Genomic DNA, 27,248 nt, shown 5'->3' on the forward strand with positions numbered 1-27,248 from the left:
CTCTGAGGAGCCCCAGTCCAGCCAGGCCGTAGTGCAATCGTCACTGGATTTATAACCTTTTCCATTGATTACACGTTGGGCGTGCGTGTGCTCACCCAGCGATTATTTTTTCCCCTCTCTGTTTATTACCGGATAAGCAAAAGAGATGCTACGGGTGGAACGCTCTTGCACTCCATCAGCTCGCGTTTGTCAGCCCGATCAATAACTTACAGCTCGGGGCCAAATAAAAAGAGGGGAGTTTTCGAGTTTTTATAGACTATCAAACTCCAAACTGTCAACAGCTCCTGATAGGAATCTATTTCCATTTCCACTTCTTCGGAGCCGCTTAGCTTCCAAACCGCCGCACTCAGGGGAAAAACGGAGCGCGAGGGCCTGGGGATGGGACGCAGTGTGAACAGCGCGGGAACCTGACCGACCGGGAGTCGCGGCCGCCGGGAGGGCGGGACGCCCACCTCGCTCGTCCGCAGACAGCGCTCCCGTCCCCGGTGCCTCCGCACGGCTGTGTCATCCGCCGTGAGCGATGCGCCGAGGGACGCGGGGGCCGGGAGCTTGCCCCTCCCCACCTCAGAACCCCCGCCCCCCCGAAATGTATCAGAGACAAGCGCCCCGCTTTCCCCATGGCACAACTTGTTTTAAACCAGCCAAATAGCTACCTTCATGCCATGGGGATGCCCACGCTGAGAGGGACCGACCGCGGGCTGCGCGGCTGGACCTGCCCGGGGACCCTCAGCCCGCGCGCAGGGCCGGGAGAGCACAGAGGAAGCCTGGGAGCCCGAAACGCGGCCTGCGCTCCGCTGGGAGGCGCGGCCGGAGAACGCGCAGTGTCCCTGGTCAGAGGGCAGATGGGACGCCAACTGCCGCACACAAAAGCCTTCCCTTTGTGCACTCTGTTCCGCAGGCACACGCGGAAGAGTGTTCCAGGCCTGATGCCACGTCTCGTCTGTCTGACGCCGCAGCCTGGAATCCTGGGAAGCAGGAAGGACGAGGGTCCCCATTCCCTCCTCACAATGAGTGAGTCTGAGTTTCAGACGTGCTGCCATCGGCCCCAAGCGTGCCAGACGCCGCCCCGTGTCCGGAGGAAGCCAGGAGCGGACGCGAGGCGGCGCACGGCCGGCGGGAGCTGCGCCCACCTCCTCCCGGTCCAAACTGGAATCGACGACAACACAGAGCCGGGACATCCCTCCGAACCCCGCGGCTCCGCAGGGAGGTTTGGGGCGAAGGGGTGGCCGCGACCACCGTCTCTGCAGGGGCCGCCCCTGTTCCCACTTGCCACAAGGTCAGGGGGTCCAGAGGGTGGGAGCTGCTGACACCGTGGCGGTGACAGAAGGCATCGAGGAGAGGAGGCAGGAAGGGGACTGGATGGATCGGCTCCGTCTCTCCTGGGCCGCCTGCTGGAGGGGCCGGTGTGCGTCCTGGGCCTGAGCGGAGGAGCGTGAGCGGCCGCGCGCGTCCGGCCCTGAGGCCCCACCGTGGAGCTGGGAGGAGCTTGTGTGTCCGCGGCAGCCAAGAGCCTGTGCCCCTGCACCCAGCGCAGCCTCGACCCCGCTGCCTCTTGGGTTCAGGAAATAAGGGATCGTTCTCTCCACCAGCCTCGCTCCCCACTGTGCTGCTTCGGCCACTCGTCGCAAAAAGAGCCGCAACAGGAAGACAAGGGGCACCTTAGGGAAGGCTAAAAAAATAAATAAAAAACACCCTGTTGGGGGGCAATCCGTGGATGTTTCTGTAAACAGCCGGTGTGGTGCTGCTCACATGCGGCTGAGATTGCGGCTCTGGATCAGGCGTGCGGTCGGCGCGGCCGCAGCGTGTCCGCCTGTGAGTCACGTCCCCGCGTGGCCGGCAGGCCCATCCCTGCAAATCTCCGCGGGGCGGCTCCGCCTCAGCCCCCGGGTGCGGCTGGGGGGCAGGCGCCTGTTCATGGGAGAAAGCAACACGGCGGGGAGGTGCGTGGGCCCGGCAGGCGTGTGATCGTCGCGGAGCCTGCGTGGCCGTGCGGGTGGCCGACGGCGCGGAGCCGCCCCCGGGGCCGCATTGGTTTCTTGCGCGCTAACCCTCTGCCTCGCCTCTCCTCTGTTCGCGCCTTGAACTCGGAAACACATCCTGCTCACCCTTTCCTGGGGGACGGATGAGGATGGCGGGTCGTGGCTGATCCCTGCGCCTACAAACAGCGCTTTTCCAGGTCTCAGCACGCGGGTGGGTTTTATGTACTTTTAACAAAAGCCAGTCATGCTACATGCATTGCGAACCACATTTGTCTTCACGTCAAAGGTGTATCGTGGACAACTCTACCTTTTTATCCCCAAATATCCATACACACCTGCAACTTTCCATACTACAGGCGCCGCGTTTTCCCTGCATTTTTTCACTTGCGTCCTCTCTGCCGCGTGGGCCCCGCCCACGGACGCCCACTGTCCCCCCGTCTGTCATGCACACGCACCCCGCTCGGCCGGGACACTCGCAGCCACCAGGGGTGTGTTCGCCCGCAACGTTCTCCGCTCCCCTAGGCTTATGCCCTGCGGTGTCCCCACCTGCGCAGGTGTATCCGTTAGCAGAGCCCTTGTTTAAAGCACCTTCGGTCTCTATTTCCTCTACAAAAACGGGGCTCCCCTGCCCCCGTTTCCCTGCACCTCGTTCACTCTGCAGTGTTCTGTGGCTCTCCCGCTGGGCCCACGGGCAGCGGTCGAAGGCGCGTGAAGGCTGTGTGGCGTCACAAGGCGCGCCTGCCCTTCCCGCGCCACCTGGTCAAGGCCGCGATGTCCAGCTGGGGACACGAGGCGGCCCCTGGGCGCGACACGCCCCTTGGAAACACGGCGTGGTGAGCACCCCCCCCCCCAGCGTGTAGGACAAGGACCGTTTTCTCGAGGGGGGGCCGGGCGGACAGCGGGGTCGGGGGCTGGCGGCAGCCAGCCTGCCCGGCGTCGGGCCGGGCGGGACATATCGGGCCATCGCGAGGCGAGCTGTGTGGCATCTGACCGCTGGGGTGTGCCCCTGAAACTAACGTCCCACTGTGTGGCAGCCACGATTAAAAAATAAAAAAGGATTAAAAAAGAGCGCGCCGTCTGCACGTTGGGTTTTCCTGGAGAGGCTTCGGATCCGCGACCGACAGTCGCTCGGGGGCCTCCGTCTGCTCAGGCGCCCGGCGTCCCGGGGCGGCTGTTCTGGGGGTGCCTCGTGGGCCGGGCCCGGCACCCCATCACCAAGCCCACAGGGGTCCAGCTTCGGAGGGACCTGTCCAGAGGGTGGACCCCCCCCCACCCCCGCCCGCCAGGCTCCTCTGGCTGTGAGCCTGCGTGATGATCGCAGTTAAACAGCTGAGGAAGTGCATGCAGTTTGAATGACTCGGCGCAGGAGAACCACGGCAAGTTGCCCTTACAGGTTTATTGTTCGGAAGCACGAGGACACAGAGCGACCGGGTTACATGGGCCAGGGAGGCCCCACCAGGACCCTGCCGAGGACAGGGCGCTGCGCGGGGCCCCTGCCTTTCCGCTCACAGACCCACGCGCGCACTGACCCGACGCCCAAGCCACAGGCGGCGCAGGGACCCCCGCGGCCACGCCTGGCGGGCGCCGCGCTCAGGGCGCCGCGGGGGCAGAGGCAGCGGAGCCGGCGGCCGGGGGGATGCGCTTGGGCGCCGCCTGCTGGGCCGGCTCCAGGTCCGGGATCTTCTCGCCGTGCTTGTACACGCTGACCGTGACGTCGATCTTCTCGCCCCCGTACTTGTTCTTGACGTTGATGCTGTACTTGCCCGAGTCCTCTGCGGTCACGCCCTTGATGGACATGCTGACGTACTTGGCCTGCTCCACCTTCACGGAGAAGTGCTCGTTCAGCTCGATGTCCTTGTCGTTCTTGAACCACACGACCTCAGGGTCGGGGTTGCCAAACACCGTGCAGGTCAGGTTCAAGGTCTGCGGGAGGGGAAGGGACAGTGAGAAAGACCGAGGTCAGGCTGCTCCGCACAGCGCTGGCCCGCTGTCACGCTCGGTGGCCCCGCCGGTCCCTCGCATCCCTCCGGAGTCAGCACGGTCTTCACGTGCGGAAGCCCCGGGCAAGACGCAGGGACCTCAGAGAGCAGGACGCAAGCCGGGGCGGCCTCCCCCACGGCTCCCGGCAAAACCAAGGTGACTCTTCCATTCGTTCTCAGCTGTAACCCACGGCCGAGGCCAGTTAGAGACTCTGAAGGGAATCAACTCCGCATCTTACAGCAGGTATTTTTAGCCCATTTCTCAGTTTCCCTCATGTCCGACGTGGGGAGCGGCCAGCAAACCCAGAGGACGCACCGACTTAGGGCGAGCCAGCGCGGCACCCTGGGGACACAGTCCAACCCGCTCTCGCCCGTAACCAAGTCAGGCCACCGCGGGTTTCTCAGTGACGTCTGTGTCACGAGCCTGCGACCCATCAGCCTCGGCACTGGGCCCTCCCCAGCTGCCAAACCAAAGGTCTACGGACGTCGGCAGTTCAGCTAACCAAGCTCCCTCAGCCCTTCCTCCCACGACATCGCGCGAGACCCCGAGGCGTGCGCATTCGGTATCAGCAACCCCACCGACAGGGGACAAGTTAAGAACTCGAGTAACAGTTTCCAGGGTCTATTCCAAAGTGGCCCCGGATCTCGGAGAGAGACTTCTTTTTAATTTCACACTGGAAGGGGACGCCGTGTCCTGTGGGTGTGGGCTCTGTCCTCGGTCAGTCATTTCCCTGACCCGCCCCAGGACCAGGGACAACAGACCCCGGCGGATGCGCCCGCTGTCCCACGCCTGCTGCCTGCTGCCTGCATCACGCAGTGGGTCCCCGGCTCGTTCAAGTGTGGTCGCGGGTTCAGAAGATCAAACACAAGGGTTACCAAAGGCAGCGGGACAGCCGGGCGCGGCTGGGCGCCCGAGTCCCCGGGGGTGAGTGGCACCCCACGCTCCGGGCCCCTCGCTGGGGGCTGAGCGCCCGCCGAGCCCACCCGCCCCAGTGTCCCGCAGCCTGTCCGTACCTTGCCTTCCATTATGGTCACCACGTCAGGCAAACCGCCGATCACCTTCCCGCGATCTGCAACGGGGCGGGGGCTCCGCTGAGCGCAGCTGCCAGGAGGACGCAGCGCAGGCCCCGGGAGCGCTGTGGGCGGGGCACTGTGCCCCTGTGCACGGGGCGGGGGCGGGGCCGTGCGAGCCACTCCCGAGGGGCAACCAGCGGCTGTGATTCGGCGGGAAAGGGAAGGGGGCGTGGGGCCTGGGCGCCGAGGGGAGCGAGGGCGGGTGGCGGCAGACACTGCTTTTACCTCCTGCAGGTCATGACGTCCGCGGTCTCCCCACCCCCGGCTGGAGGGGCAGGGCCGTCCGCGTCCGGAGCCACCCCCCACCCGGGGGCACCCCAGCACCGCCCCGCATGCCGCCAGGACCCGCAAGCGCCCGAAACGCTGTGATCTCGGCCTCGCCCGTGTCTCCTGCGGCCGCACCTGACCGGCCTCCTGGTCCAACAGCCCAGAACCGGAGGGCGAGGGCAGGAGGGACCGGGGCGGCCGGAGGGGCAGCCACGGGGGCTGGGGGTGGGTGCGGAGGCGCCGGACCGGCCGACCGCGTGGTGTTAGTGTCCCACAGGCACCGTGAGTGCCCTGAGGGGCCCCCCCACCCCAAGTAACGGGCGGCGCGCGTTACATCCACCGGGTACTTACTCTTCTCCGCAAACGCGGCCGCCCTGGAATCGCAGGGGCAGAGGGGAGAGAACAGAGAGAGAGTGATGAGAAAACCGCAGGAGGCAGCGCGTCCCGTGTCCCGGCTCCCGTGTCCCCAGGGCAGAGACCGGCTGGGGGTGGGGGGAGGAAACGCCCGCCTCCTCGCTCGCTGGGTGGCGTTCCTGCGAATCCCCCACGTCCCCACGGCCCGTTCTGAGGGGGGGGACCCTGTCTTTCGGCCACTAAGCCCCACAGAGGAGTTCAGCGTTCAGGCTCAGAGGCTGGAGAGTTCTGTTTTGTTTTTTCCCTAAATTCACCACATTGCCCTGGAGAACTTCAGAGAGTTTTCAAAACGCTGGTTTCTGATGCATCCGCTTAGATCCTCATTGAACGGCGTCGCGCGGGCCAACGACCGCTCTGTTTCGGGTGCTCTCACCTTCAGACACACACTCGAAACCCGAAGCTTTTTCTCAAAGCTGCTCTGAACCCTGGACTATTCATTACTCAGCACTAAGGAGAACAGGCTCTCGGGCCCCGGAAGACGCGCAGGCGCCTGTGAGAGGCATGTGACCGAGGGAAAGGGCCACCCTGGGAGGCCGCGGGCTGTGAGCCCAGCCCCGAGACCTCCCGGAGGGGGCGAGGCCAGGGGCGCGGTGACAGCTCAGGGGCTGCGGGGGGGCCCCGAGGGTGTGAGCCCAGGGAATCTGCCCGGGGAGATGCTGAAACCACGGACACACGTCGTCGGGCATTTGTCCAAACCCGCAGAACGCCCGGCACCCGGAGCGACCCCCATGCGAACTGCGGACTCTGGTGGCGCTGACGCGTCCGTGGTGACACGTGCCCCATCGGGTGGGGCCGCTGACGGGGGCGGGGGCCGTGCGTGCGGGTGTGGGGCGCACAGGGGCAACCTCTGTGCCTTCCTCTCCGTTTGGCTGGGAAACGGAAAACGTTCTTTGAAAATGAAGTCAAACAGAACCTAAGTATGTAACTTTCTAAAAAACTGCTCTCTGCGACGTGTTGCCACAGTTGCAACTGTTTCAGAAATTCATCACCTCAGTCGCTTGACCCTCCTGGGGTTATCGCGACCCCAGAGCGCGAACGTGCAGACGCACCGCAGCCGAGAGGAAAGGCCGCCCTGCTGCCCACAGAATCGCTTCAGTCGCCACGTCTGTCCCCGGTCCCAGGACACGACACGCCCTGGGTCACCGAGGCGTCCAGAGACGTCCCCAGGCGCAGCCTCCACGACTCCCAAGGCGACGGAACCCCCCCCCCCCGAAGCTGGAACGACACCCCGCGTGCGGCTCTTACTTGAGTTGCTGGAACTCCGTGAAGGCGTCGTCGAACGCTGAAAGGGAACGTTCCGGGTCAGGGGCAGCGACGGCACGTCCGCTCCCCACCAGGGCCGCACGCACCTGCCCGACGAGGCCCGACACCCGGACGGCGCTGGGGACGGTCGCGGCTGTTTCTCCCAGGGAAACCCCAGCCCCGGCCCCCCTCCCGCGTCCCCAACGGGGGGCCCGGCTCCCGGGCGCAGGGGCGGCCTCTGACCTTGGCCGGACAGGTCCAGGGAGCGCTGGTGGTTGTCTTTGCCGTCGAAAATCTCGAAGGTGTACTTGCCCTTGTCCTTCTCCGTGGGCTCGCAGATCTGCAGCCAGGCCATCTCCTCGCTCCCTCCGATCCTCATGTGCTCGCTGGACGAAATCTTAGCGTCTCTTGGAAAACGAAAAGCAACAGGGACGTGTCGGAGCTCGGAACCGCAGCTACACACGCAGCGCCGGGCGCGCGGGGAGCCTCGTCGGACCCGCCGGCTTCCGCCGCGCAGGCTCTTCTGGGCCTTAGCAACGAGGTAACTGCATTGGGAGCTCAGACGGGAGGCCTCCTGAAGTCCAACGCGATACTCGGTTTATAAAGACATCCTGCTTTTTAACACATGCTTGTTGGCCACCCCATAATGGATTTTAAAATACTCTACACCGCATGGCATTCTTTTCGTCAAGAAATATTTTTAATAACATATAATCTAGCAATAGCACTTCCGGGCAGAAACCCCAAAGAACTGAAGCAGAGACTCGCAGAGACACGCGTGCGCCCAGCAGCCAGCAGGTGGCAGCACCGCCCACGCCTGCAGGCGGACAAGGCGGCCCTTCCTCGTTCAGAGGGCATCGCTGGGCCTTCGGAGGGAGCAGCACAGCGAGGACGCGCGCAGCGGCCTGGGGCCAGCAGGGCCGCCACCCCGACTACCTGGGAGCCCATCCCTCCATGCGACCCACTGAGGACACGCACACGGGGGGATGTGGCTGGCGTCTCCGGCACTCAGCTCCGCCCTGAGGTTTCAGGGGACCTCGCGGAGAGGTCGCCCCAAGCTGGGGACACAAGCGCCAACCGCGAGGCCGGCAGGGGGCCGGCAGGGGCCGGCAGAGCGCGGTCCTAAGGCCTGCCTGTCCTGGCTGAGCCATCAGCCGAGTTCCAGGCGCTACGCGTTATCCGTGGGGAACGGGTATCTGTTTGGCCCTTGTCCAAGGAGTTGGTCTCTGGCCCCGCTGGGTGTTCCCGACCCTGTCGCCCCCCGGCCCCCCGACCCCGGCCAGGGTCGCCCCCCATTTTCAGGAGGACAGAGCCCGGCAGGCGTGGGCCCCGCCCGTGGCCGCGGCACTCACTTGTGATACCAGCTCACGCGCATCTCCTCGGTGAAATACTTCAGGAAACACTGCAGCCTGATGCCTTCGGGCGTGCAGAGCACCTTCAGCGGCGAGGCGGACGCGCCTGCAGGGAACGGGGCACCCTCAGCCCTGCGACCGCCCCCGCGCCGGCGGAAAGGGGCGCCCGGCGGGGTCTCCTCGGAGCCTCCACAGACACCAGCGCCCCGGCCCGCGCACCTCGTCGGCTCTGGCTCAGGGGACACCCCGCACGTCACAGCCCCCGGACCTGCGTCTCGGTCGCGCGTCAGCGCAGTGAGTGCGGAGACGTGGCCAGCGCGTTCGCGGCCCCGGACGCGCGACGTGGGAGCCACGCTCTGACACACATGCTGACGGAAGACTGAAGAGCCTTCAGAACCACCGCTGGGCCGGCAGGGAGCCGCTTCCCAGGCCCCAGCGGGACGGCCCCTCGAGCCCCGCGCCGCTGCCCGCCCGCCCGCCCCCCGGGGCGGCTGGAAGTCCGAAGGCGTTCACTTACCGCAGACTCTGCTCATTGCCAAGATCATGTCCTCGTACACTAAGGGGAAAGCAGACACAGCGTCACTGCGTGTCACCTCGTCAGGACGCAGCACTTCCGCGTTTGATTGAACGGGCACAGGAAATCACGGCGCTCGTTTGAAAAACGAAGCATTAAAACGGCGGCCTTTCTCCGGAAGAGGCTGACGTGTGCGATCAACCCTTCCAACCCATTCACGTTTTACACGAAGAGCAAGGACGCTTCACGCGCCATAAACCCCCCGTCACTGCATCCCTGCGTCGCAGCGTCGAGCGCGTCGACCACGTCAGAGGTGGGAAACACGTGGCCGACGACGACAGACTAGAACGACGTTCAGAGAAGCCCGGGCTCAGAGCGCACACTTTCCTGAAACGCTGGAAGGCTCCGGGCGCGGCGCGAGCACGAACCCGTTCTCCTCCGCCGTCGCTGCTGACAAGCAGGGCGCTCTACAGCCCGGGGCGCAGGGGACAGCGCCGCCAACACGCCCCCTCCTGTCCATGAAACGCACCCCTCGGCGGCGCGGCGGGGCGGGGGCCGCGTTACCTTTGCCGGCTATCTCGAGGACAGACACGTCCTGGCCTCTGTCGTCTTTCAAGGTGGCCTTGTATTCGCCGTGGTCCTTCTTGGACAACTACAAAGAAGCCCGATCCGTGTGTGGGTCAAAGCTTTGTGACTGTATGAACTGGGACGCGTGCACGCATGTTTTCCTGGCAGGCCACGGACACGCGGGCCGCGGGCTGGGAGGCGGCGCAGCACTGGTGAGCCCCACGCGGGGCCACCGTGGGCTCGGGCCCGTGGGGGCAGCGTGCGGGGCGGGGCGGGGCGTGCGGGGCGGGGCGGGCGGTACCTTGGGGATGAGCAGCTCGCAGGTGCCCCTCTCCAGGTCGGGCACATTCTCAGTCTCATACAGGGCGTCGTCCTTGAACCATTTGAAAACTGTCTCTCTCTTGGTGTTTGCGACCTAGAAGACAGACACCGGACGCCTGGAGTGGGAATCGCCCAGCGCATAAGAAAAGCAGCCTCTTCTCACATTAAATCACAGCCCTTTAAAAGCATCAATTTTCATCACAGACACGCCCAGACAGAGGCTCGTGGGAAGGCTGTCGGCCGTGACAGCCGCGAACCCGTGTCGAAGTTCCGGCGTCTTCGACAGCTACGCTCTCACGTCCACGCGAGGAAGCACGCCTCGCAGTTCCGGCCCATGGAACCGGGCGGGCCCGTCGGTGCGTTGGAACGTCAGTAATAAAAAAGCTGTGAGCGAAGTCCCTTTAAAATTTAAAGGCAACATAAAACATTCTCAGAGGCTCATAACAGGGTTTGGGGGTTGCCTTCTCGTCCGTGTGACATTTCAGGTGCGTCCGCGTAGAGAGAAAGACGCCTCCACCCCAGCCCAGTGGGCTGAGCGCTCCCTTCCCGCAGGAATCTCTGGCGTCAGCCTGAACTTGAAGCCGAGCTTCACGGAACTGCAAAGACGGGGGCACTTCAGGTCCCGTGCCCCGAGGCACACGTCCGACAGAGGGGGAGACATTCCGGTTCCGTATGAGCGGGTGGCACGGACCACACCGGATTCTGCGGGACCCACGATCCGGCAGCCCCATCCCACGTGGACTCAACAAAGAGGACAAAAACGCAGGACGACCCCTAGGCCCCGCGACGAGGATCTCCGTGTGGCTCCGCCCGTGCCTCCGCGCGTGCAGTCAGGGACAGCAGGGGCGCGCGACCCCCAGACGGGCGGATTCCGCGCCCCAGAGGCAGGGGAGCCCGCCCGCGAGCGTGGGGGCGTCCCTACACGGGGCGCCCCGCTGGCCTGGCAGCCGGAGCTCCCGCCGAACGCCGCGGCCTGCGCTGGCGCTGGACGGCTGCTGGACAATTCTGGCCGCGAGGCCGCGAGCCCGCGTTCAGAGCCTCCCCGCGCGTGCGCGTGACCCAGCCTCCGCCGGCCCCGCCCGCAGCTCCGCCCACTGGCTCCCCGGCCCCGGAAGGCGCCTTCCCAAGGGCCCTCACTTCCGTTCTCCGGAGCGCATGTCCTCGGTTAACTTGTCCGTCCTGTGGGGGGGCCTCACGCCCCTGATGAGCCACCTGTCCCTTCTGTGACTCCGCGACGCCGCGCCCCCTCCCTTCACCTGTGGGCACCTGGCGGGGCGCCCGTGTGCAGGGGACAAGCTCGGCCCCGAGACGCCCAGGGCGCACGCCTGACCCGACCCCCGCGCACGCGCCGGGCGAGAGGCCCCCGCGGGGTGTTCACCACCGAGGAGCCGGCCCTCCACGTGGCTTGTGGAATGGTCTTCTGTGCCGTTACCAGAGTATCGCCACGCACAGATTCTTCTCTGTGGGCGTCACGTACGTACATGTTTTAAATGCCCATCTGCCCAAGTATCGTGCGGTGAAAGCCGGGCAGAAAGAGGGTTCACAGGGTCACAGGAAGGGCAGGGGCACAGCATCACATGCATTAAATCGCAAAACACTCAAATCGCAATCACACTTATTTGGTTTCTCCAAGACGCGGGTTTAAAGCCCTAGAAGCCACTCTGGCGAGCGGAGTCACGCCCCTCCCCCAGCCCCCGCCTCTCACCTTGCACACCAGGCGCACTTCGCATTCCTCCGTGACGTCCCAGTGCAGATACTCGGCAAAGTGGGGGCCTGGGGGGCGGGGAGAGGGTTGCAAAGTCAAAAAGACTTGCATGTATTACATACATGAACACGTGTGTGCTTCAAGTGTGTGCATGGAATATGCATGTATATCTACATGTGCACGTGCATGTAGGCGTGCACACATTTCAGGGGAGAAGCAGCCGTCCGGTGTGAACCGGGCCGACGCCTGTGTGCGCGACGCGCCTGGAGCCCGTGGCTCAGGGCAGGGCCCCCGCCGCCGAGCGGTCTCTTTCCTACCAGTGTCCCACCGCTGCCCTCCGGGGGAAGGGGTCACGCGTTCCCCACAAGGCGCGGCCCCCGCAGGCTGCAGGCAGGAGGCCGACACCGCAGCGAAGGGCAGGCAGCCTGGGCGGGCAGCTCTGTAAACACGTCAGGTTTCGGAACCCAGCGCGGCTTCGCGTGCGTGTGTCTTTACAAGGTCGACGAGTGCAGAGGTGCCACACACGCCAACAACGCCGCCATTAGCTCATTCGACACCAAAGTACAAGGCAGGTTTTAAAGTGTTTTTTGGTTTCTTTCACATAAATGGGTCCTATAAAGTTAAGAAATTCATAACGTAGAAATGAGTGAAATAAAATACTTTAGACTATTAAAATAAAAATAACTGGAAACGAAAGTAAAAAGAATGTCTTGGTGTCATATTTTATAATCTCCATTCTAATTTCTTAAAGGTACAGAAATCCTGTATGGAAAAAAAAATCCCCCAGAAAAATAAGCCCTCGGGTTACTTTTCAGGCTCCCAAATTGACCCATGTTTCCTTCTATCTAGTGAGTGTTCATTTAAGAAAAACATGTATTTAAAGTGTCTTGTTTGCAATTGAACAGTTAAAACATTTACAAGTTAACGGGTCCCCCAGGCTCCGAGTCACACAGCCGGGTCGCGGCTGCTGGAATGGCACCCACGGCCCCTGAGGGCCTCACAGCCCATCGGTGGCCCCCCGCGCACCCCCTCCTCTCCGACAAAGTCCCCGTCATTGTCACTGTCAAAGCCCTGGACGGGTCTGCGCAGGCTCCCGCCCTCCCGGCCGCGTACAGGCGGCCCCTCTCCGGTTCGCAGGGTGAGCACTGAGCTCCGCCCACCGGCGGCGTTACAGATGCAGCGAGAGACCCAGGTGCTCCAGCTCCAAGCGTGGCCCCCGGCCCGGCCTGCGGGAGGGGCCGGGGGAGGGGCAGCCACGTGAGCGCCCCCTCTGAACTTGGGGGGGGACGCCGGGAGGGCGGGGCTGTGCCAGCGAAAGGAAGAAATCAAATAAATCGGCCCCTGGGCGTGGAGGGAGACCGAGTCCGTCCAGCGGGAGGACAGGCCCTGTGACCTCGTACGCGTTTCACACAAAGGGCCGCCTAGCAGGGCCGCGTGCTGGGGACCCATCTCCCAGGCGCGGGCGAGAGAGGCCCGTGCGTCGCTCAGGCAGCACGCCGGCCGCAGAGCCTGGCTACGCCGGCCGTGTCCTTGACGGGGGTGCGGGGCAGCAAACGCGACGCTGACCACTAGATTCTGGGGTTTTAAAGGCAGAAACAGCAGCAAGGCCAGGGAGACGAAGGAAGCGGGCAAAGGACGGCAAAGCGCCCTGGCCAGACCCGGAGGCCGGACGGGCCGGGCCGCGGGCCCAGGGAAGCGCCGTGGGGCTCGCCGGGGCACGCATGCCCATCCTGCGCGACCGTCGCCCCCGGCTCCTGGTGGGCGGGCAAGTCGGACACCTACCTTGCTTCCTGAGAAACTCCTTTCTCTGAAACTCCGCCTCTTCTAGGACGGCCTTGAAAGCTGAATTCAACATTGAAGGAAGAAAAAACCCCATGAGACATGTCTGCTTCCCCCGGACAACAGCGTGTGCTTGAACCCCACCCCCGCCCCCACCCCGCGGGGGGCGCCGGCCGCACGCACCGTCCCCGATGAGCACCAGCGAGGACTGGCTCTTGGCTTTGCCGTCCTGGATCTGCACCGTGTAGGTGCCTTCGTCGTTGACGGTGAACTGCTGCATGACCATCTCGATGATGCCGGTGGCCTTGTCGCACTTCATCCTGTGCGCCTGGCGGGGGACACGTCCCACGGTGAGGCTCACCGTGTCCGTCCCCTGGGGCTCCCGAGGGACACGGGCCAGCTGCTCCCCGGCCGTCCTCCTGCCTCGCGCCTCCCCGCCACACCTCCCCAGTGACGGCGCGGCGCTGGCCTCCCCGCTTGCTCGGCGCCGCGGCCGCCAGGCCCGGGCGCAGGCGGACAGCTCAGCCGCCCCCTCGGAGGAGCCCCGGAAACCACCGCCCCTGAAACGCCCCCAACGGCCCCGGCGCCTCCCGGCCGCGGCCCCTCTGCGCTCACAGGCCGTGCCGCGCGGCCGCAGTGCTCTCTCCGTTCCACAGCTTCCTATGTCTCTGACTGACCCGGCGTTTCGACGCCAAGGCAACTCCCAGAGGGCACGTTCAGGTCCCCCTTCTCTGCCCGACAGACAATCGAGACCGAGCGGCAGAACCAGCACCGACACCCGCCGGGAGGGGAGGCGGGGCTCCGGGTTGCCGGGGGTGAGCTGGGAGCCTCGGGCGCCGTCCAGCCAAGCCCGGCTTTCACGGCCAACGTGAGCCAAGCCCCGGCCCCGGCCCCAGGCCCTGACGTCCCGTGAAAAGACAAAACCACCTTCCCAGGTAGAAACTCTGCTGTTATTTCACATGTGTCGCGCGTGCCGCGCGTCCTTGGGGGCGACCGTGCAGCTTTTTTCTAGCTGGGCAACGGGGACAGGAGGTCAGTGCAGCAACTGGCAGCAAGAGGGCGCCAAGCTGGGGGCACCGGCCTCGGCTGCTCTTCAAAGGGGAGTAAGAAGCGGCAGGTACGGCAGGAGCTCGGATGGAAAAGACCCCCCTCTCTCTCCGGCTGCGTGGCTCAGCGGGGTGGGGCAGCGTCCCAAACACCACAGGGTCACGGGTTTGACCCCAGGTCAAGGCGCGTATCGGAGGCAACCAACCGAAGTTTCTCTCTCGAATGAACACTCCCCTCCCTCCCTCTCCCCTCTCCCCTCTCCCTAAAGTCCGTAAACGTACCCTCTTCTCAGGCGAGGGCTGTTTTTAAAGCCTGCTGACCTCCTCTCTCACCCCGACCAAACCCCAGAACACAGCGAGGGCCAGACGCCCGCCCCTCATCTGGCCGAGCTTCCATGCCCCAACTTCTACAGGTCGAACACGGACACACACACACACACACACACACACGAGTGCTGCATGTGAGCGAGCCGCCCCCACGCCCAAGCACGCACCTCGCTGTCAGAGACCTCCTTGTCGTTGATGACGAACCGGTAGCTGGCGTCCGGCGACAGGTGCTCCGCCTGCAGCCAGAAGCGAACCTGGCCGTGATCGAACACCTCGTAAGCCAGCTCCGACTTCAGAGGGATAGCTGCCGGGAAGAAAGGGTTCGGGGCGTCACGCAGGGACCCCGAAAGGACGGCGGTGCCCTGGGTCACATCCACGCCGCTCATTAAATTTTCAAGAAGGTAGAGACCCCGGGGAACTGAATCATGAAACCCAAAAATAAAAACTGAAGCCCGGCCAGCCCGGCCAGCCCGTCGCGTCTGCCGCCCGCACTGGGGCAGCTGAGGGTGCGGCACCCCGCTTTCTCAGTGCGTCTGGGGTGAGTCTGCAACGGGGGGTCCGCTTTGACCGGCAGCCGCACTGCGCCCCAAATTCAAAACGCTCTCCACATGATGAAAAATGCTGCAAGTATTTGTTTCACGTGAAGAGGGGCCAAGCCCGGAGGCCGGAGCAGGAAACGCCGCTGTGTCCCGTGCCGCAGAGCGAGCCCCACGCAGACGGCCCCGCTGGCCCCGCCGGCCCCGAAGGCCCAAGCCCAGGCCCGGGCCCACTTACTGGGATTTTTGATCTCGTTGCTCAGGGCCATCAGACGTTCAAACTCTGCGAGGAAGAGAAAGGCGCTGTTGGTTTCCGCCGGGACACTCGGAAGTCGGCCAACCACTGCCAGGCCCCGCACAGAGGCTGACGTCACGAGGCTGCGCTGCGGCGCGCACGACGCTTTCCCCGGAGGGGGCAGCACAGGGCCCTGCGGCCTGCGGCCCTGCCGCCAGCGACCTGGGAAGGCTCCCCACCGGCTGAGAGGCTGTCAGGACAGGAGGGGCTGTGGGCCCCGCGGGGAAGGGCTGCTTCCTGGCCGCCAGGCGCCATGGGGCCTCGCCCCTCGAACAGCTGGAACCTGCCGCTGGCCTGCGACTGCCGCCCCCTCCACAACGTCCTCCTTCCGCACCTGCCCCCCACCCAGCCCCCAGGTGCGTCAGGCAGCAGTCGCCGTGGGGGGAGGGGCGTGCGCCTCCCTCAGGCGTCCCAAGAGCAACCTTACAGCAACAGGAGATGCTCCGCCGTTTCTGCCTCCCCTCCCTCCCTCCCTCCCTCCTTAAAGTGACAACTTGGAAATGAGATTGTGGCCACGAAGCCGTGTGTGCACATGTCTGTCTGAACCGGAAAATGAAGCCGGCTCCTCCTGACAGGACGAGCACCCCGTCCGCCCACGGCCTGACCGACGGCCCCCCGAGGCTGACGGCTGGGACGCCCTCCAACCAGACGAGCCGCCTCTGCAGCTCCAGAGTCGGGCCTGAACACACTCTGCATTCGACGTGAAACACGCTGCAACGTTCATCCTTCGCAACTACTTTAAATATAGGGGAAACGTCATCTGCCCCCTTTCAGATGGTGCAAAAGGATGCACTGCTTTTAAGAATTACTTAAGGACATTTGAGGACAAAAAAACCTGTGCGTAGACCACATGCTGGGGTGAGAGAGGCTGCTCCGCGAGCCGGACCCGGGAGCCCGCCGTGGACGCCCGCTCTCTCGCCCTGCCGAGTCCTGGCACACTTGCACGAGCCGACCCAAGTTCGCCCCGCATCTGAGGCCACCAAGAAGCTGTCTCCCCCTCTTCCCCAGGACTTTGGCCTGTCCCCTCCCCCAGGCGCCCTCTGGGGTCACTTTCCCAGGGACCCCATGCCCAGCACGCCACCCCCCGAGGGCCCACGGACAAGGAGAGCTTGCATCTCCGGCTGAGGCGTCCCAGAGGCCACGTGTCTCAGCCGAGGGCTCGGAGACTCAGAAGCTTTTAAAGACCCCAAACACAAGGGATTTGAGGGCCCTGTGCCGTGCGACGCAGCTCACCCCCCCCTCGCTGCCTGTCCGGGTAAAGAACAGGGACGCTGCCCCGGACGTGCGGGGAGTGGGGGCGGACACGTAGGGCCCAGGCAGCGCCAGCCGCCCCGAGTCCCGCGAACAGACCCTTGAGGGCCCCTCCCTGGGTCTCAGAGAGGCTTTTCTCCCTTCCGCTGTCCTCCCTTTGCACGGGAGGGCGAGGCCCCGAGGACGGCCACCCGCGCCATTTCACGCACGTCACTGGACGTAGCTCCCTGTGCTGTCACCCGACTATCCCACGTCGGGAGGAACGAGGGGCACCGCGTTCTCTCACGCATCCGCCCCGCAACCTCACGGCTTATTTGCTAACGGGCCACGCCCCCGTCACCAGACCACCCGCTGGCCACGGCACCCGCCAGCCGCAGCCGCGGCCGCAGCACGTGCGCAAGGTGTCCCGGGAAGGGGCGAGCCCAGGCTCTGCGCTTACGCGTCGTCCCTGCCCCCCCACCCCGCTCCCTCGAGCACGCGCCCCTTCTCTCAGCAGAGGAAGCTTCAGAGCCAACCCCGGACAGCGTCCCGGCCCCCGCTGACCCACGGACGTTACCTTCCTCGTCCAGGACAAAGCTGGAGGACACGCCGTCCGTGTCGCTGACGGACACCGAGTACGTCCCCAGGTCCCCTTTATCCGGATTCTTGAAGTACAGCTTGGAGCTGAAGGGAAGGAGGCCGGGGCGTCAACGATCCCTGGCGTCCGCCTCCCGAAGAGGCCGCGCCCGCCCGCAGCCCACACGACTCACTGGTCCCCGACGGTCTCGACCGCGAACCGCGGGTCGGCCCCGATCTCCTCGTAGGACTTGCACCAGGTGAACTGGGAGGCGTCTGTCATGTCTGGGCAGTCGAAGCTCAGGTAGATGTTGCCCTCCTCGTCCACGCCCGCGCTGACCTCCTTCGTGCCTGCGGGGCGAGGGCGCGAGTGAGCGCGGGGCAGAGGGACGCGCTGTCCTGGGTTCTTCTCCGGGGGGCAGAGGGGGGTGCGGGCCCGCAGGGGGCACGTTCCGGGACTCAGTGAGGAAGCCGACTGCCCCCGCCCGCAGCCCCGGGGGCAGAGGGTCTGGGTGTTGTCTGTCTAGGTCATCGCGCCTCTGCCTGTCCGTCCCACGTGCCTCTCCGCATCCAGGACGGCTGGAGGAAACCTTGGGGCTGCCGGTCACGGCCCCGACGTCCCTTCGCTGGGATCAACCCCCCTGCGCCTGGGGCACAGGCGGCCGCGGTGACCCCGGGGGACGTCACGCCCTCACCCCCCCGTCTGTGCCCGCTCTCTAGCTGCCTTCTGCCCGAGGCGGATCCACGGTCAGGAATCCGGGATGGCAGCCCCTCCTCAGCCTCCCCACCCTCCAGGGGCTTGCGGTCGCCGTGGAGACGCCGGTGAGGATCGCGACGCGGCCAGTGCCCGTGGAGAGGAGCCGCGAGGGGCTCGCGCTCCCGCCGCTCGGACGCCACCCCCCGCCCCCCACATCCCGTGAACACACCTCCACTCCCTCTGAAGGACGTCCCTGTCACCAAAGAAACCACCCAGGGCTTTGAAATTTCCGCTCCAAATCCAGCCGCAGGCTGAAAAGCCACGCGCACTGTGCACTGTTGCGCAGCTCTGAGCGAAGGTCCTGCCGGCGGCGCTCAGGGACCTGCGCTGCGCTGCCCTCCTGTCGGGGGCAGCAGAGCCCGGGCCTGGGGGGGACCTGTCACCTCACTGCCCGTCCGGCCGCCCTGAGCACCTGCCGCCCGGCCACACCCCGGCGCCGCGTCCGCCCTCGGCTCACCGGGCCGGGTCTCCAGCAGCACCGGCTCGGACGCGTCCGACGGCGCCCCCACGCCGCTGGCGTTGACGGCCCGCACACGGAAGACGTAGCTGTGGCCTTGGTGCAGGTCGCAGACCTTGAAATGCGGGAGGAAGTCACAGGAGTAGATAAATCAAGACGCTTTGCTGTTTTTCACAATTTATAAGGAACAAGGTTTTGGTTAAAAAAAAACAACAACAAAACCGTTTTCCTCTCATTGGAATCACTGTGCAAACTGAGCTACAGAACCAACAGGTTCACACTCAGAACCCGACTTCGCAGGAATAAACAGACCTGCGATAATTTTGGTATGTCCTCCTCCTTTTTCCTTGCATGTTTAAAGCAGATTAAAATCGTATCACCTCGTTGCCAACCTGACGTGTAAAATTATTAAACATAATCCTATGGGGCTAAATGTAATTTCAAAAGTGAATTCCAACTGTGCATAATGTCCCATTGTTTGGACACATGAAAAGTTGATCAACGTCTCCTTACCCCTAAATTGATAATGTGTATTGTAATCTGCATTGACAACCACAAATAAACTACATATTTAATAAATTCCTAACAAATTCCTCTCGTTAGATTCTGAGAAGTAGACCGATTTGTTTCAAAGACGACCAGTCTCGTTTCCCGGGCGCGGCTGCCCAGTCCCTCCCTGTCGCCGTGCAGCCGGGGACGGGGGCCGTGCTCGGGGCTGGGCAGGTCCCTCGGGCGCAGCACAGGACCCACAGCCCGGAGAGAAGGGCCCCACGGGGCACGGGCCAGGGGCACGGGCTCGGGACGGCTGTCGCGGCAGGCCCCGGGGACCGGTAATTTTAGGGGCAAAACCAGAAATATTTGGAGGGAGGACAGAGTGACCTCCCTGCACGGTCCTGTCAGCAGAGGTAAAACCAGAGGTGCACGTGTGTGCGTGTATGCGTGTGTACATGCCTGCTGTCGGGGCTTTGTTAGCAACCCCGTGCAAAGTACACGCAATGTGGGGCCCGCACCAGGAAGACGCCTGTGCGCGCACCGGCCGCGGCCGCCCGCCAGCCGCAGCTTTGGGGGCCCCCCCGCACCCCCCGCAGGTCTGCGACCGGAGCAGCGCCCACCTTCAGGTAGCGACTCGCAGTCGCCGCCTCGTTGGCCGTGGTCCACTCCTCCGAACCCTCCTCCTTCCAGTCCACGAAGTAGCCGGACACAGGGCCGCTGCCCGAGTACACCGGGGCCTTCCAGAGCAGGACCAGCGACGTGTCCCTGACCTCGCAGAAGGTCAGGTCGTAGGCGGGACCTGAAACGAGCGCCGGTCAGCGCCGCGCACGCCGGGGCCGCGGCGGTGAGCCCGGGGCACGGCCTCTGCAGCGGACACCCCCGGCCATGGCCACGCCCCCTGCAGCCGGGGCCGGCCAAGCGCAGGGGACGCGGTCGGGCCCAACGTCCCGCAGCCCCGCCGCCAGGCATCCTGGCGGCCGGGGTCTCCCCTGAGCGACTCTCGAGTCCTCGGCGCTCGCCGGGAAGGCGTCGTGCAGAGAAGGTGCGCAGCGAAGGCAGGGCGCTCTGCCCCCTCCCCCGGGCGGGACGCCTGTCTGTCCCCACCTGGCCGGCCACCACGCGGCCCTCGGCTCTGCCCGGGGCCTGGCACGGCAGGCCACGCCACACACAGGGCCGGGGCGGACCTGCCCGCCGCTGAGGCTGCGGGGCCGCGGCCTCTCACCCGGTTCCGGCATCGTCCAGGCCTCGCACTTGAAGAGCTCGCTGGGGTCCGAGGGCTGCCCCACGCCCACCAGGTTGGTGGCGGCGATTTTGAACTCATACGCTGAGCCTTCAGTCAGGCCGTCCACCTGTTGGATTGTGTCTGGATCAGTATGTGAAGTAAAAGCTGCCTCGCGTCTGCCAGAGGCAGCGGGGGACCCTGTCCGCCCAGCGGCCGCCTCAGCGGAGGAGCTGCCGTGCGGCCGGCACTACGGCTGCTCCATGAAGGCTCCCGGGGGTGACGGGGGCGTCCCCCAGGCAGAGGGGACCCGAGCCTCAGAGCGATGCTACCTGGCAGACGCCTGTGCCTCGGACGTCAGGGGAGGGGACGCAGGGCACCTGCATGCGGCTCCCTGTCACCTCTCCCAGCGCGCAGGCTCCAGGTCCCTCAGGGCACAAGGCGGCTCAGCGGCCACGGCAGGTCCGCCCAGCCTGGTCAGCCCCACGAGGGTGGGGTGGGGCCGCGGCCGCCAGGCCCGCCTCCCAGCGGGGGGCGCATTGGAGCCCGAGCCCCCCAGCCGCCTGCCCAGGGGCGACGGGAATGTGCACCCACCCCTCCCCAGGGGGCGGCTGCCGGCAGCTCCTCTCCGAGGACCGTGGGCCCGACAGGGGACAGCAGGCACAGCCCTGTGTCAGGGGCAACGGGCCCATCAGCGATGCCACACGAGGCCGGAGTTTTGGCCACACACGTCTCGCACAAGTGTGTAAAATACACGATCGATACAGATGTTATCTGCACACACAGGACAAGCCGAATCTCCTGCCAGGCAGAGATCAGACCTCCTCAGAGCCCCTCAACGAAACCCTCGGTTCACGACGTGAGCGGCTCCGGGCAGGCGACGCGCCAGCCCCTAGGAGGCCTGTGAGCCCGGGGGGCCACGCTCACCGATTCCTCCGGCGCGTCCACCGCGGAAAAGCGGGGCGGACGGCCCTCCTCACCTGCAGGTCAGGTGGTGCGCGTGTCCGGGAGGCTCGGGCAGCCGGGAGGGGCAGCGCCCCCGGCTGCTCAGCATCTGCGTCTGCACTTGATTCCAACCTTTCTGACCCCAAACTGATGTTCTCTCTACTCTCCGCCGGGGCCTGTTTCCACAGGGGACTCACCCACAGGCCCGAAACACCCGCGTCTCTCAGGGAGGCGGCAGCCACACCACTGTCACGAGACGCCCACCGTGACAGCACTCGGGGGCACGTCCCGCCGGCCCCGGGCCCACGCCTGTCAGCCACTTGCTCACCGCCTGCCCCTGCTGCTCAGGAGGCCGCAGAGCTGCCCCTGAGACCCGCCCGCCTGAGCCCGCGGCCGCGCGAGGCTGTGAACTCTGTGAACCCGTTTTCGTTCCTGGGATGAATCGTCTAATGTCACCAAGCCCCGGGACACCGAACGAAGGACCGTGCCCCCGGGGGCCCTGGACACCCACCGTCAGGATCCGCTCTCCGACCGGCGCAGCGTTGACCTCGTGCCAGTTCCTGTGCTGGGCCTCGCGCTGGTCCACGAAGTAGCCGAGGACGGGCGAGCCCCCGCTGAAGCGCGGTGCCTTCCAGCCCAGGGTCATGGACTGGCCATCACAGCGCAGGAGGGTGATCCCGTACGGGTAAGACGGGACGGCTGCGAGGACACGGGCCAGTCAGCGCCCCCACGCGCCCGCCCCAGCCCCAGCCCCGCCCGCGGCCGCCACGGGGCAGGGCCCGGAGCCGCGGACCCCTGCTCCTTTCTTGGCCTCCTTGTTAACTGTCTTTTTCTCTCTTTAGGAAAATTTAAAAACCCGTAGATATTTAAGGCTATTCCTAAGGACTGTACTTTGCTTCATATAATGTGCTCCTGCATTTGATACGCACCCACATTTCTGCCCCGAACTTTCAGGAAAAATACCTTGCATTTTAATTTTTTAATTCCATTTTTTAACTTATTTATATGTAGACACTTTTTGTATTATAAAAGAATTTTAAAGGAGCTACATTTTTAATGCATAAGCATAAATAAAAATTTAAGACATTTATGTAAATTCAGAATTAGGACTACCCGTGTATAACGCACATCCTCATTTTTACCTCAAAAATTTGGGCAAAAAAGCACATTACACACGGCAGCACGCGCTGCCTGTCCTTCGGTTGCCACTCCTCCCGCGCGGTAAGTATTTGAAACTGGCCTGGACGTTTGAAACAGCAGGTGGCCCCCACTGCCCGCTCCGAGGAAAGCCTCGCGGGGGCGTCTCCTCAGACCGCGGCGAACGGCAGCCGCCCCCCCGCGGCCAGCGAGGGCCGGGCTGCGGGAACCTGCCCTTCGTTCTGCGAGGGTGAGGACACAGGCTGGGCGCGGGGCCACCTTTCCCGGACAGGCTGTCCCGTCCCCGCCCCCGAGCAGCCCACAGCCGGGCGGCTCCCCCGAGGGGCAGGGGAGCCACGACCGGGCGCCTCATGGCACAGAACAAAAAAGTAAGTCCCCCGAGGGAATGACTTTAAAAAGCGGGCGGAGTGTTTAGAAGTCCCTCCTCGGAAAAAGGGAGATGACCTTCAAACAAAAGCATGACCTTTTTTTTTCCCCTTCTGTTTGCCCACTAAGTGTAATCAGACTTGACGTATCCTGGAGATTCTGGAAACATTATCCTCAGGAGAGAAGTGTTAATTGCTGAAAATGTCGTTAAATGTGGTGGAAGACAAATATAGCTAAAGAGCAAAACGCATCTTTTCAGAAGTGAAAAGATCATCCTATGACCCACCACCTGTCCCGTGTGACGTCCTGTGTCAGGGCATCCTGACTGTGGGGACACGCGTGGGGAGCTCAGCACGAAACCCCTGTTGCCAGGGCGGCGACCGTGGGGCCACCGCACACGCAGCCACCATGGCAGGACCCGCCCTGCAGGCCAGGGCCTGGACTGTTCGGACCCAGCAACGGCACAAGGATTTAGGGTGACCTTGGACCAGGCCGCGGGGTCACGTCGACCTGCGAGCGCCCTGGGGCCGCTTATTCCAGCTCCTTGGGAGAGAAAGCGCGGTGGCCGGCAGCACCCGTGGCAACGCGGGCACTGAGCTGGCAGCAAAGCTGCCCTCCAGCACCGGCCCCACGTGGAACGGGCCCGTGGTTGGCGTGTGCCGCCCCGCCCGCCGCGCTGGCATGCCCGGGACAAGGAGCAACGGCGGAGAAGCTCCCACCGAGCCGCGCACCCCCGGCGGGACGGTTTACGCCGCCCTGTCCTCTGTAACGTTCCGAACGGCGTCCGGAGCACGTGCACGTGCAGAAGTGGCGCGCGGGCGTCACTTACTGAGCGGGGCCTGGACCTTGATGGGGTCGGACTCCTGCGAGTTCTCGCTGGTCCCCACGGCGTTCACGGCCTTCACCCGGAAGATGTACTGCTCGCCCGTGGTCAGGCCGTGCACGACGAACCTGCGGGGCGGGGGTGCCGGTGAGCGCGCAAGAGCTGCGCACCAGGGCGGCGCGGCGAGAGCTTCGCCCCGGGGCAGCCCGTGGGTGCCGGCCACACAGCGAGCAGCATCGAGCCCTGCTCCCCTCAATCCTGGCTCCCCTGGCGCCAGCCACCGCTTTTCCCAGTTCTGTTTTGTTTTTTAAGAAGAAGGTCTGAAGGGAAACAGCCGAGGCACGAGGGACGACCGTGCGCGGAGGACAGCCCGGCAGCCTCCTCTGCGCGCCCGAGTGTGTCCCGGGAAAGCCCGCCCGCGGCCACGAGCTGCACGCGCCGCCCGCGGCGAGGAAACCGACGCGGGGCCAGGGAGGCCCCCGCTCGGGAGGACCGGCCGCTGGGCGAGCAAGACGACCGCGACGTTCAGGACGTCCGTGCGGGAAAGTAAAACACCTCGCCCATCACGGCTGCCGCCTCGACTTCCCGTTCAGAGGCGACTCTTCAATGCCGCGAGGTCAGAAGAGCCGACCTCACGGAGCTCTTCTTCATCAGCAGAAAAGCCCCTTCAGCCACGTGCCTGGAACCAGCTCACCGACGCCCAAATCGGGCCCCCCCTCCCCTGCCCATCATGTGCGAGCAAGAAACACACTCGTTTGCAAACCCCTGGGATGTGCGTCCCCCACGGAGGGCGGGCGGCGGGCCGCACCTGTTGTAGCCGATGGGCTTGTGGTTGCAAGGCTCCCAGAGGTTGGAGCCGGCCGCGCAGCACTCCACGTAGTAGCCGAGCAGGTCCTCCTCCTGCTTCGGCCTGTCCCATTCCACCACCACCGACGTCTTCGTGTTCCGCGACGCGAGCACGCGGCCCGGCGCCGACGGCGCGACTGTGCGGGGAGGCACAAGTGCACACGGTCAGCGACGCGAGAGCTCGAAGACACGCGAAGGCCTTCAAGCCCCTTTATCCACGGGACGGGCCGCCTAGGTTTGGGCCTTGAGGTGAAGCTTGGACGAGGAGGAGGCAACAGGGAAACAAGAGTGGACGAGCCACCAGAGGGTCCGGGGGAGCTGGCCAGCCCCTCTGTCCTCCCGAGGCCCCTGGACTGCAGGCAGAAGGACAGACAACCGCAGAACCCCCACAGCGCCACCGGGACCACTAGAAAGAGCTTCCAGGGACACGCCTGCTTTGGCTAAGGGGGTGGTAACTACTCTGGAACAGAAAACTGCCGATTGTGAGAAAATAAGTCGCGTTTGCATCAGATCTGTCAGACTCCATAAAGGATTCCAATTAAAATCCTGATTTGACCACAGATTTTCTCACCTAGCCTTTGACACCCTCAGCGAGGGAGCCTCAGCCATGCAGGTAACAAGCTCTAGCGCATTCAGGGCTGGCGTGTTTTAAAGTGACCCTTGTCCAGATATCTCTCTCATAGGTGGATCAATTTCAATAAGAAGGAGATGAAACTTGGGAGAAATTCTGAAAACCGACCAAAGCTGGGCAGATGGATCTTCGCCTCTCATAAAACGAAACATTAAGGCACCCTGAACTCTAACGGCTCTGCACCATGAATGTCTTTATCGACGTAAAGTAGGGGTGACCCTGGGGCACCGCGTACGGAGCCTGCCCTGCGTGAGCCCCAGCCCCAGCCCCAGCCCCTCGCCGCGCCCGCTCACCGATGGAGTCCTGAGCCTGAACAGGGGAGGTGATCTCCGACGGGTCACTCAGGCCGTGCTTATTGGCAGACAGAACTCGGAACACGTACGACTTCCCCTCGGCCAAGTCGAAGACAGCGTAGCGCGGGGACCGCACGGCCAGCTGGGTGTTGACCCGCTGCCAGCTGCCACTGCCGACCACGGACTGCGGGGAGAGGCGGGACGTGGGGCGAGCGGCTCCCCCCGCCGCGGGCCAGCGGGCGGCACCCCGGCCCGCCGATCGGATCGCGCCCCGGGGCGCCGCCCGCCCTCCCTCCGTGTACCCTGCCGCCGTGAATCCTCGTCAGCCCTCACGGAAAGGGACGCCGATTTGGAGAAAAGTTATTTACAGTTGAAAATGCTTACCCATAAAATTTTCCCTCGAAAGGGCATAATTAAACCCTAGAACGCTTAAAGGAATGAGTACATGTAGGTGGTCATTAGAGTGCAATGTGGTGAACTGTAAAGATAATTTAGGAAAATATTCATAAAATGCCATCATAACTCAACTGTTCACATTTGGGTTTAACACTGTTACTATTTTGCAGCTACAATAGTGATAACAATGCAACAGTGATCCAAATGACTAGTAAGACACATTGCAACAGTTACGCATCTAAAAACGTAGCCTTACATGCACCTGGAGGAGAGAGGAAAGGGAGGGGGCAGGAGAGACACTGCAAGGGACCCACCACCAAGCTCCTCGATGCCAAGCGAGGCTGGGAGCCCAACTGTGGCCCTAGCGCTGGCTGCCCACGCACGGGCCGCAGGGGCGGGTGCAGGGCCGGCCCGGGGACCCCACGGGGCCACACGCCAGGCGGCGCCGCCTCGTGCGTCAACCCGTCCCCCACGTCCCAGAGCCCGCAGCGCTTCAGTGCGCAGGGTCAGCGCGGTGCCCTCCACGTGGTGGGGACTCGGAGCCTGGAGACCGGACACGGGCTTGCTCACAGGGGGTGCGGCGTTGGGGGATGGGGGGCGGCAGGGCCAGAGCCAGGACACCCCCGGACGCCGCCATGAACTTGTCTGGTCGTTCATAGCACAGCCAGCGCCTGCAGCCTCCTTCCCGTAAACTAAGTGGCACCTGTGTGGGGTGCGGTGCGGCGCGGCGGGGCGGGGCGGGGCGGGGCGGGGCGGGGCGCGGCGGGGGCACAGGGGATGTGACACAGTACCTTCTCGATGAAGTAGGACAGCGGATCCTTCCCGCGCGGGACAGGGGGGTCCCAGCTGAGGACGGCGTAGGTCCTGCTCAGCTCGGAGACATGCACGTTGGTGGGCGGCCCCGGGATCTGCGTCTCGCCTGGGCCTGCGGGGAGGGAACGCCCACTTGCTCGTGGCCCCGCCCACTCACCCCGGGGGCCAGGGCAGCTGGTCCAGGGGCAGCGGGGTCCCGCTGGAGATCGCCGGCCCCCTGCACCCAATACGAGCCGCTTCCCAGCTCGGCCCAGACCGGGCGCGGGCCCGGCTCCGGCTGGAAGCGGGCGGAGGACGAGCCGGGAGACGCAGAGCCTCCGACCCCACGTGCAGCCCCGGACGCCCCAGGAATTCGTCAGGAGGCGGCGCCGCCCGCACACCCTGCGGCGTGGCCTGCGCTGCTGAGGGCCGCCCCGGCCTCTCCGCCCGCCGTCCTCAGAGCCGGCACCACACGTCCGCCCCCACGCACCCCGTCCCTGGCCCGCCGGACCTCCCCCCGCAGCGCTGCGACTCTGCCCGCGTGGGCGGCAGCCCGCGGGGACCGCGCGCCCAGGCCTCGCCGGCCGCAGGGACACAGCGGTCGCGGTCACACGTCGGCTGCTCCTCTCCGGGCGCCAGGCTGTTCTCACGTCCCGCCAGGCGTCAGGGCGACGGCCGGACAGGGCGGGTCGGCCGCCTCCCCGAGAGCAGCCCTCGCCGGACTTCCCAACGGAATCAGGGTTCACTTCCGAGGGGCCAGACCATGCCGGACGCAGCCGCGGGAGACGCTGGACGCGGCCACGTGGGCTCCGAGGGCAGCCCGTGTGGCACAGGCCGAGCGGGAGGCCTACTGCGTGCAGGGCGGCGACC

General features: G+C 64.8%; 1 protein-coding gene across 1 annotated transcript in view; it reads right to left on the reverse strand.

Moving 5' to 3' along the window:
* Positions 1 to 3,355: 3,355 nt before the first annotated feature.
* MYOM2 (myomesin 2) overlaps positions 3,356 to 27,248 on the reverse strand; it is a 46,099-nt gene continuing 22,206 nt past the window's right edge. Inside the window, exons 14-37 of the mRNA XM_054566208.1 lie at positions 26,378 to 26,511; positions 25,191 to 25,374; positions 24,229 to 24,403; positions 23,427 to 23,548; positions 21,585 to 21,772; positions 20,132 to 20,258; positions 19,530 to 19,708; positions 18,418 to 18,532; positions 17,398 to 17,554; positions 17,205 to 17,311; positions 15,341 to 15,385; positions 14,734 to 14,870; positions 13,377 to 13,521; positions 13,197 to 13,256; positions 11,415 to 11,482; positions 9,690 to 9,803; positions 9,386 to 9,473; positions 8,825 to 8,863; positions 8,308 to 8,413; positions 7,199 to 7,362; positions 6,959 to 6,995; positions 5,651 to 5,673; positions 4,973 to 5,028; positions 3,356 to 3,902 (exon numbers count right to left, since the gene is read on the reverse strand). Of these exons, the coding sequence (XP_054422183.1) occupies positions 3,570 to 3,902; positions 4,973 to 5,028; positions 5,651 to 5,673; positions 6,959 to 6,995; positions 7,199 to 7,362; positions 8,308 to 8,413; positions 8,825 to 8,863; positions 9,386 to 9,473; positions 9,690 to 9,803; positions 11,415 to 11,482; positions 13,197 to 13,256; positions 13,377 to 13,521; positions 14,734 to 14,870; positions 15,341 to 15,385; positions 17,205 to 17,311; positions 17,398 to 17,554; positions 18,418 to 18,532; positions 19,530 to 19,708; positions 20,132 to 20,258; positions 21,585 to 21,772; positions 23,427 to 23,548; positions 24,229 to 24,403; positions 25,191 to 25,374; positions 26,378 to 26,511 (2,903 nt within the window). The 3' untranslated portion in view covers positions 3,356 to 3,569. The remainder of the gene's footprint in view (positions 3,903 to 4,972; positions 5,029 to 5,650; positions 5,674 to 6,958; positions 6,996 to 7,198; positions 7,363 to 8,307; positions 8,414 to 8,824; positions 8,864 to 9,385; positions 9,474 to 9,689; positions 9,804 to 11,414; positions 11,483 to 13,196; positions 13,257 to 13,376; positions 13,522 to 14,733; positions 14,871 to 15,340; positions 15,386 to 17,204; positions 17,312 to 17,397; positions 17,555 to 18,417; positions 18,533 to 19,529; positions 19,709 to 20,131; positions 20,259 to 21,584; positions 21,773 to 23,426; positions 23,549 to 24,228; positions 24,404 to 25,190; positions 25,375 to 26,377; positions 26,512 to 27,248) is intronic.

The sequence above is a fragment of the Pteronotus mesoamericanus genome, unplaced genomic scaffold (genome assembly GCF_021234165.1).
Source record: "Pteronotus mesoamericanus isolate MK-2021 breed Mesoamerican mustached bat unplaced genomic scaffold, CSHL_Meso_final contig_169, whole genome shotgun sequence".
Lineage (NCBI taxonomy): Eukaryota > Metazoa > Chordata > Mammalia > Chiroptera > Mormoopidae > Pteronotus > Pteronotus mesoamericanus.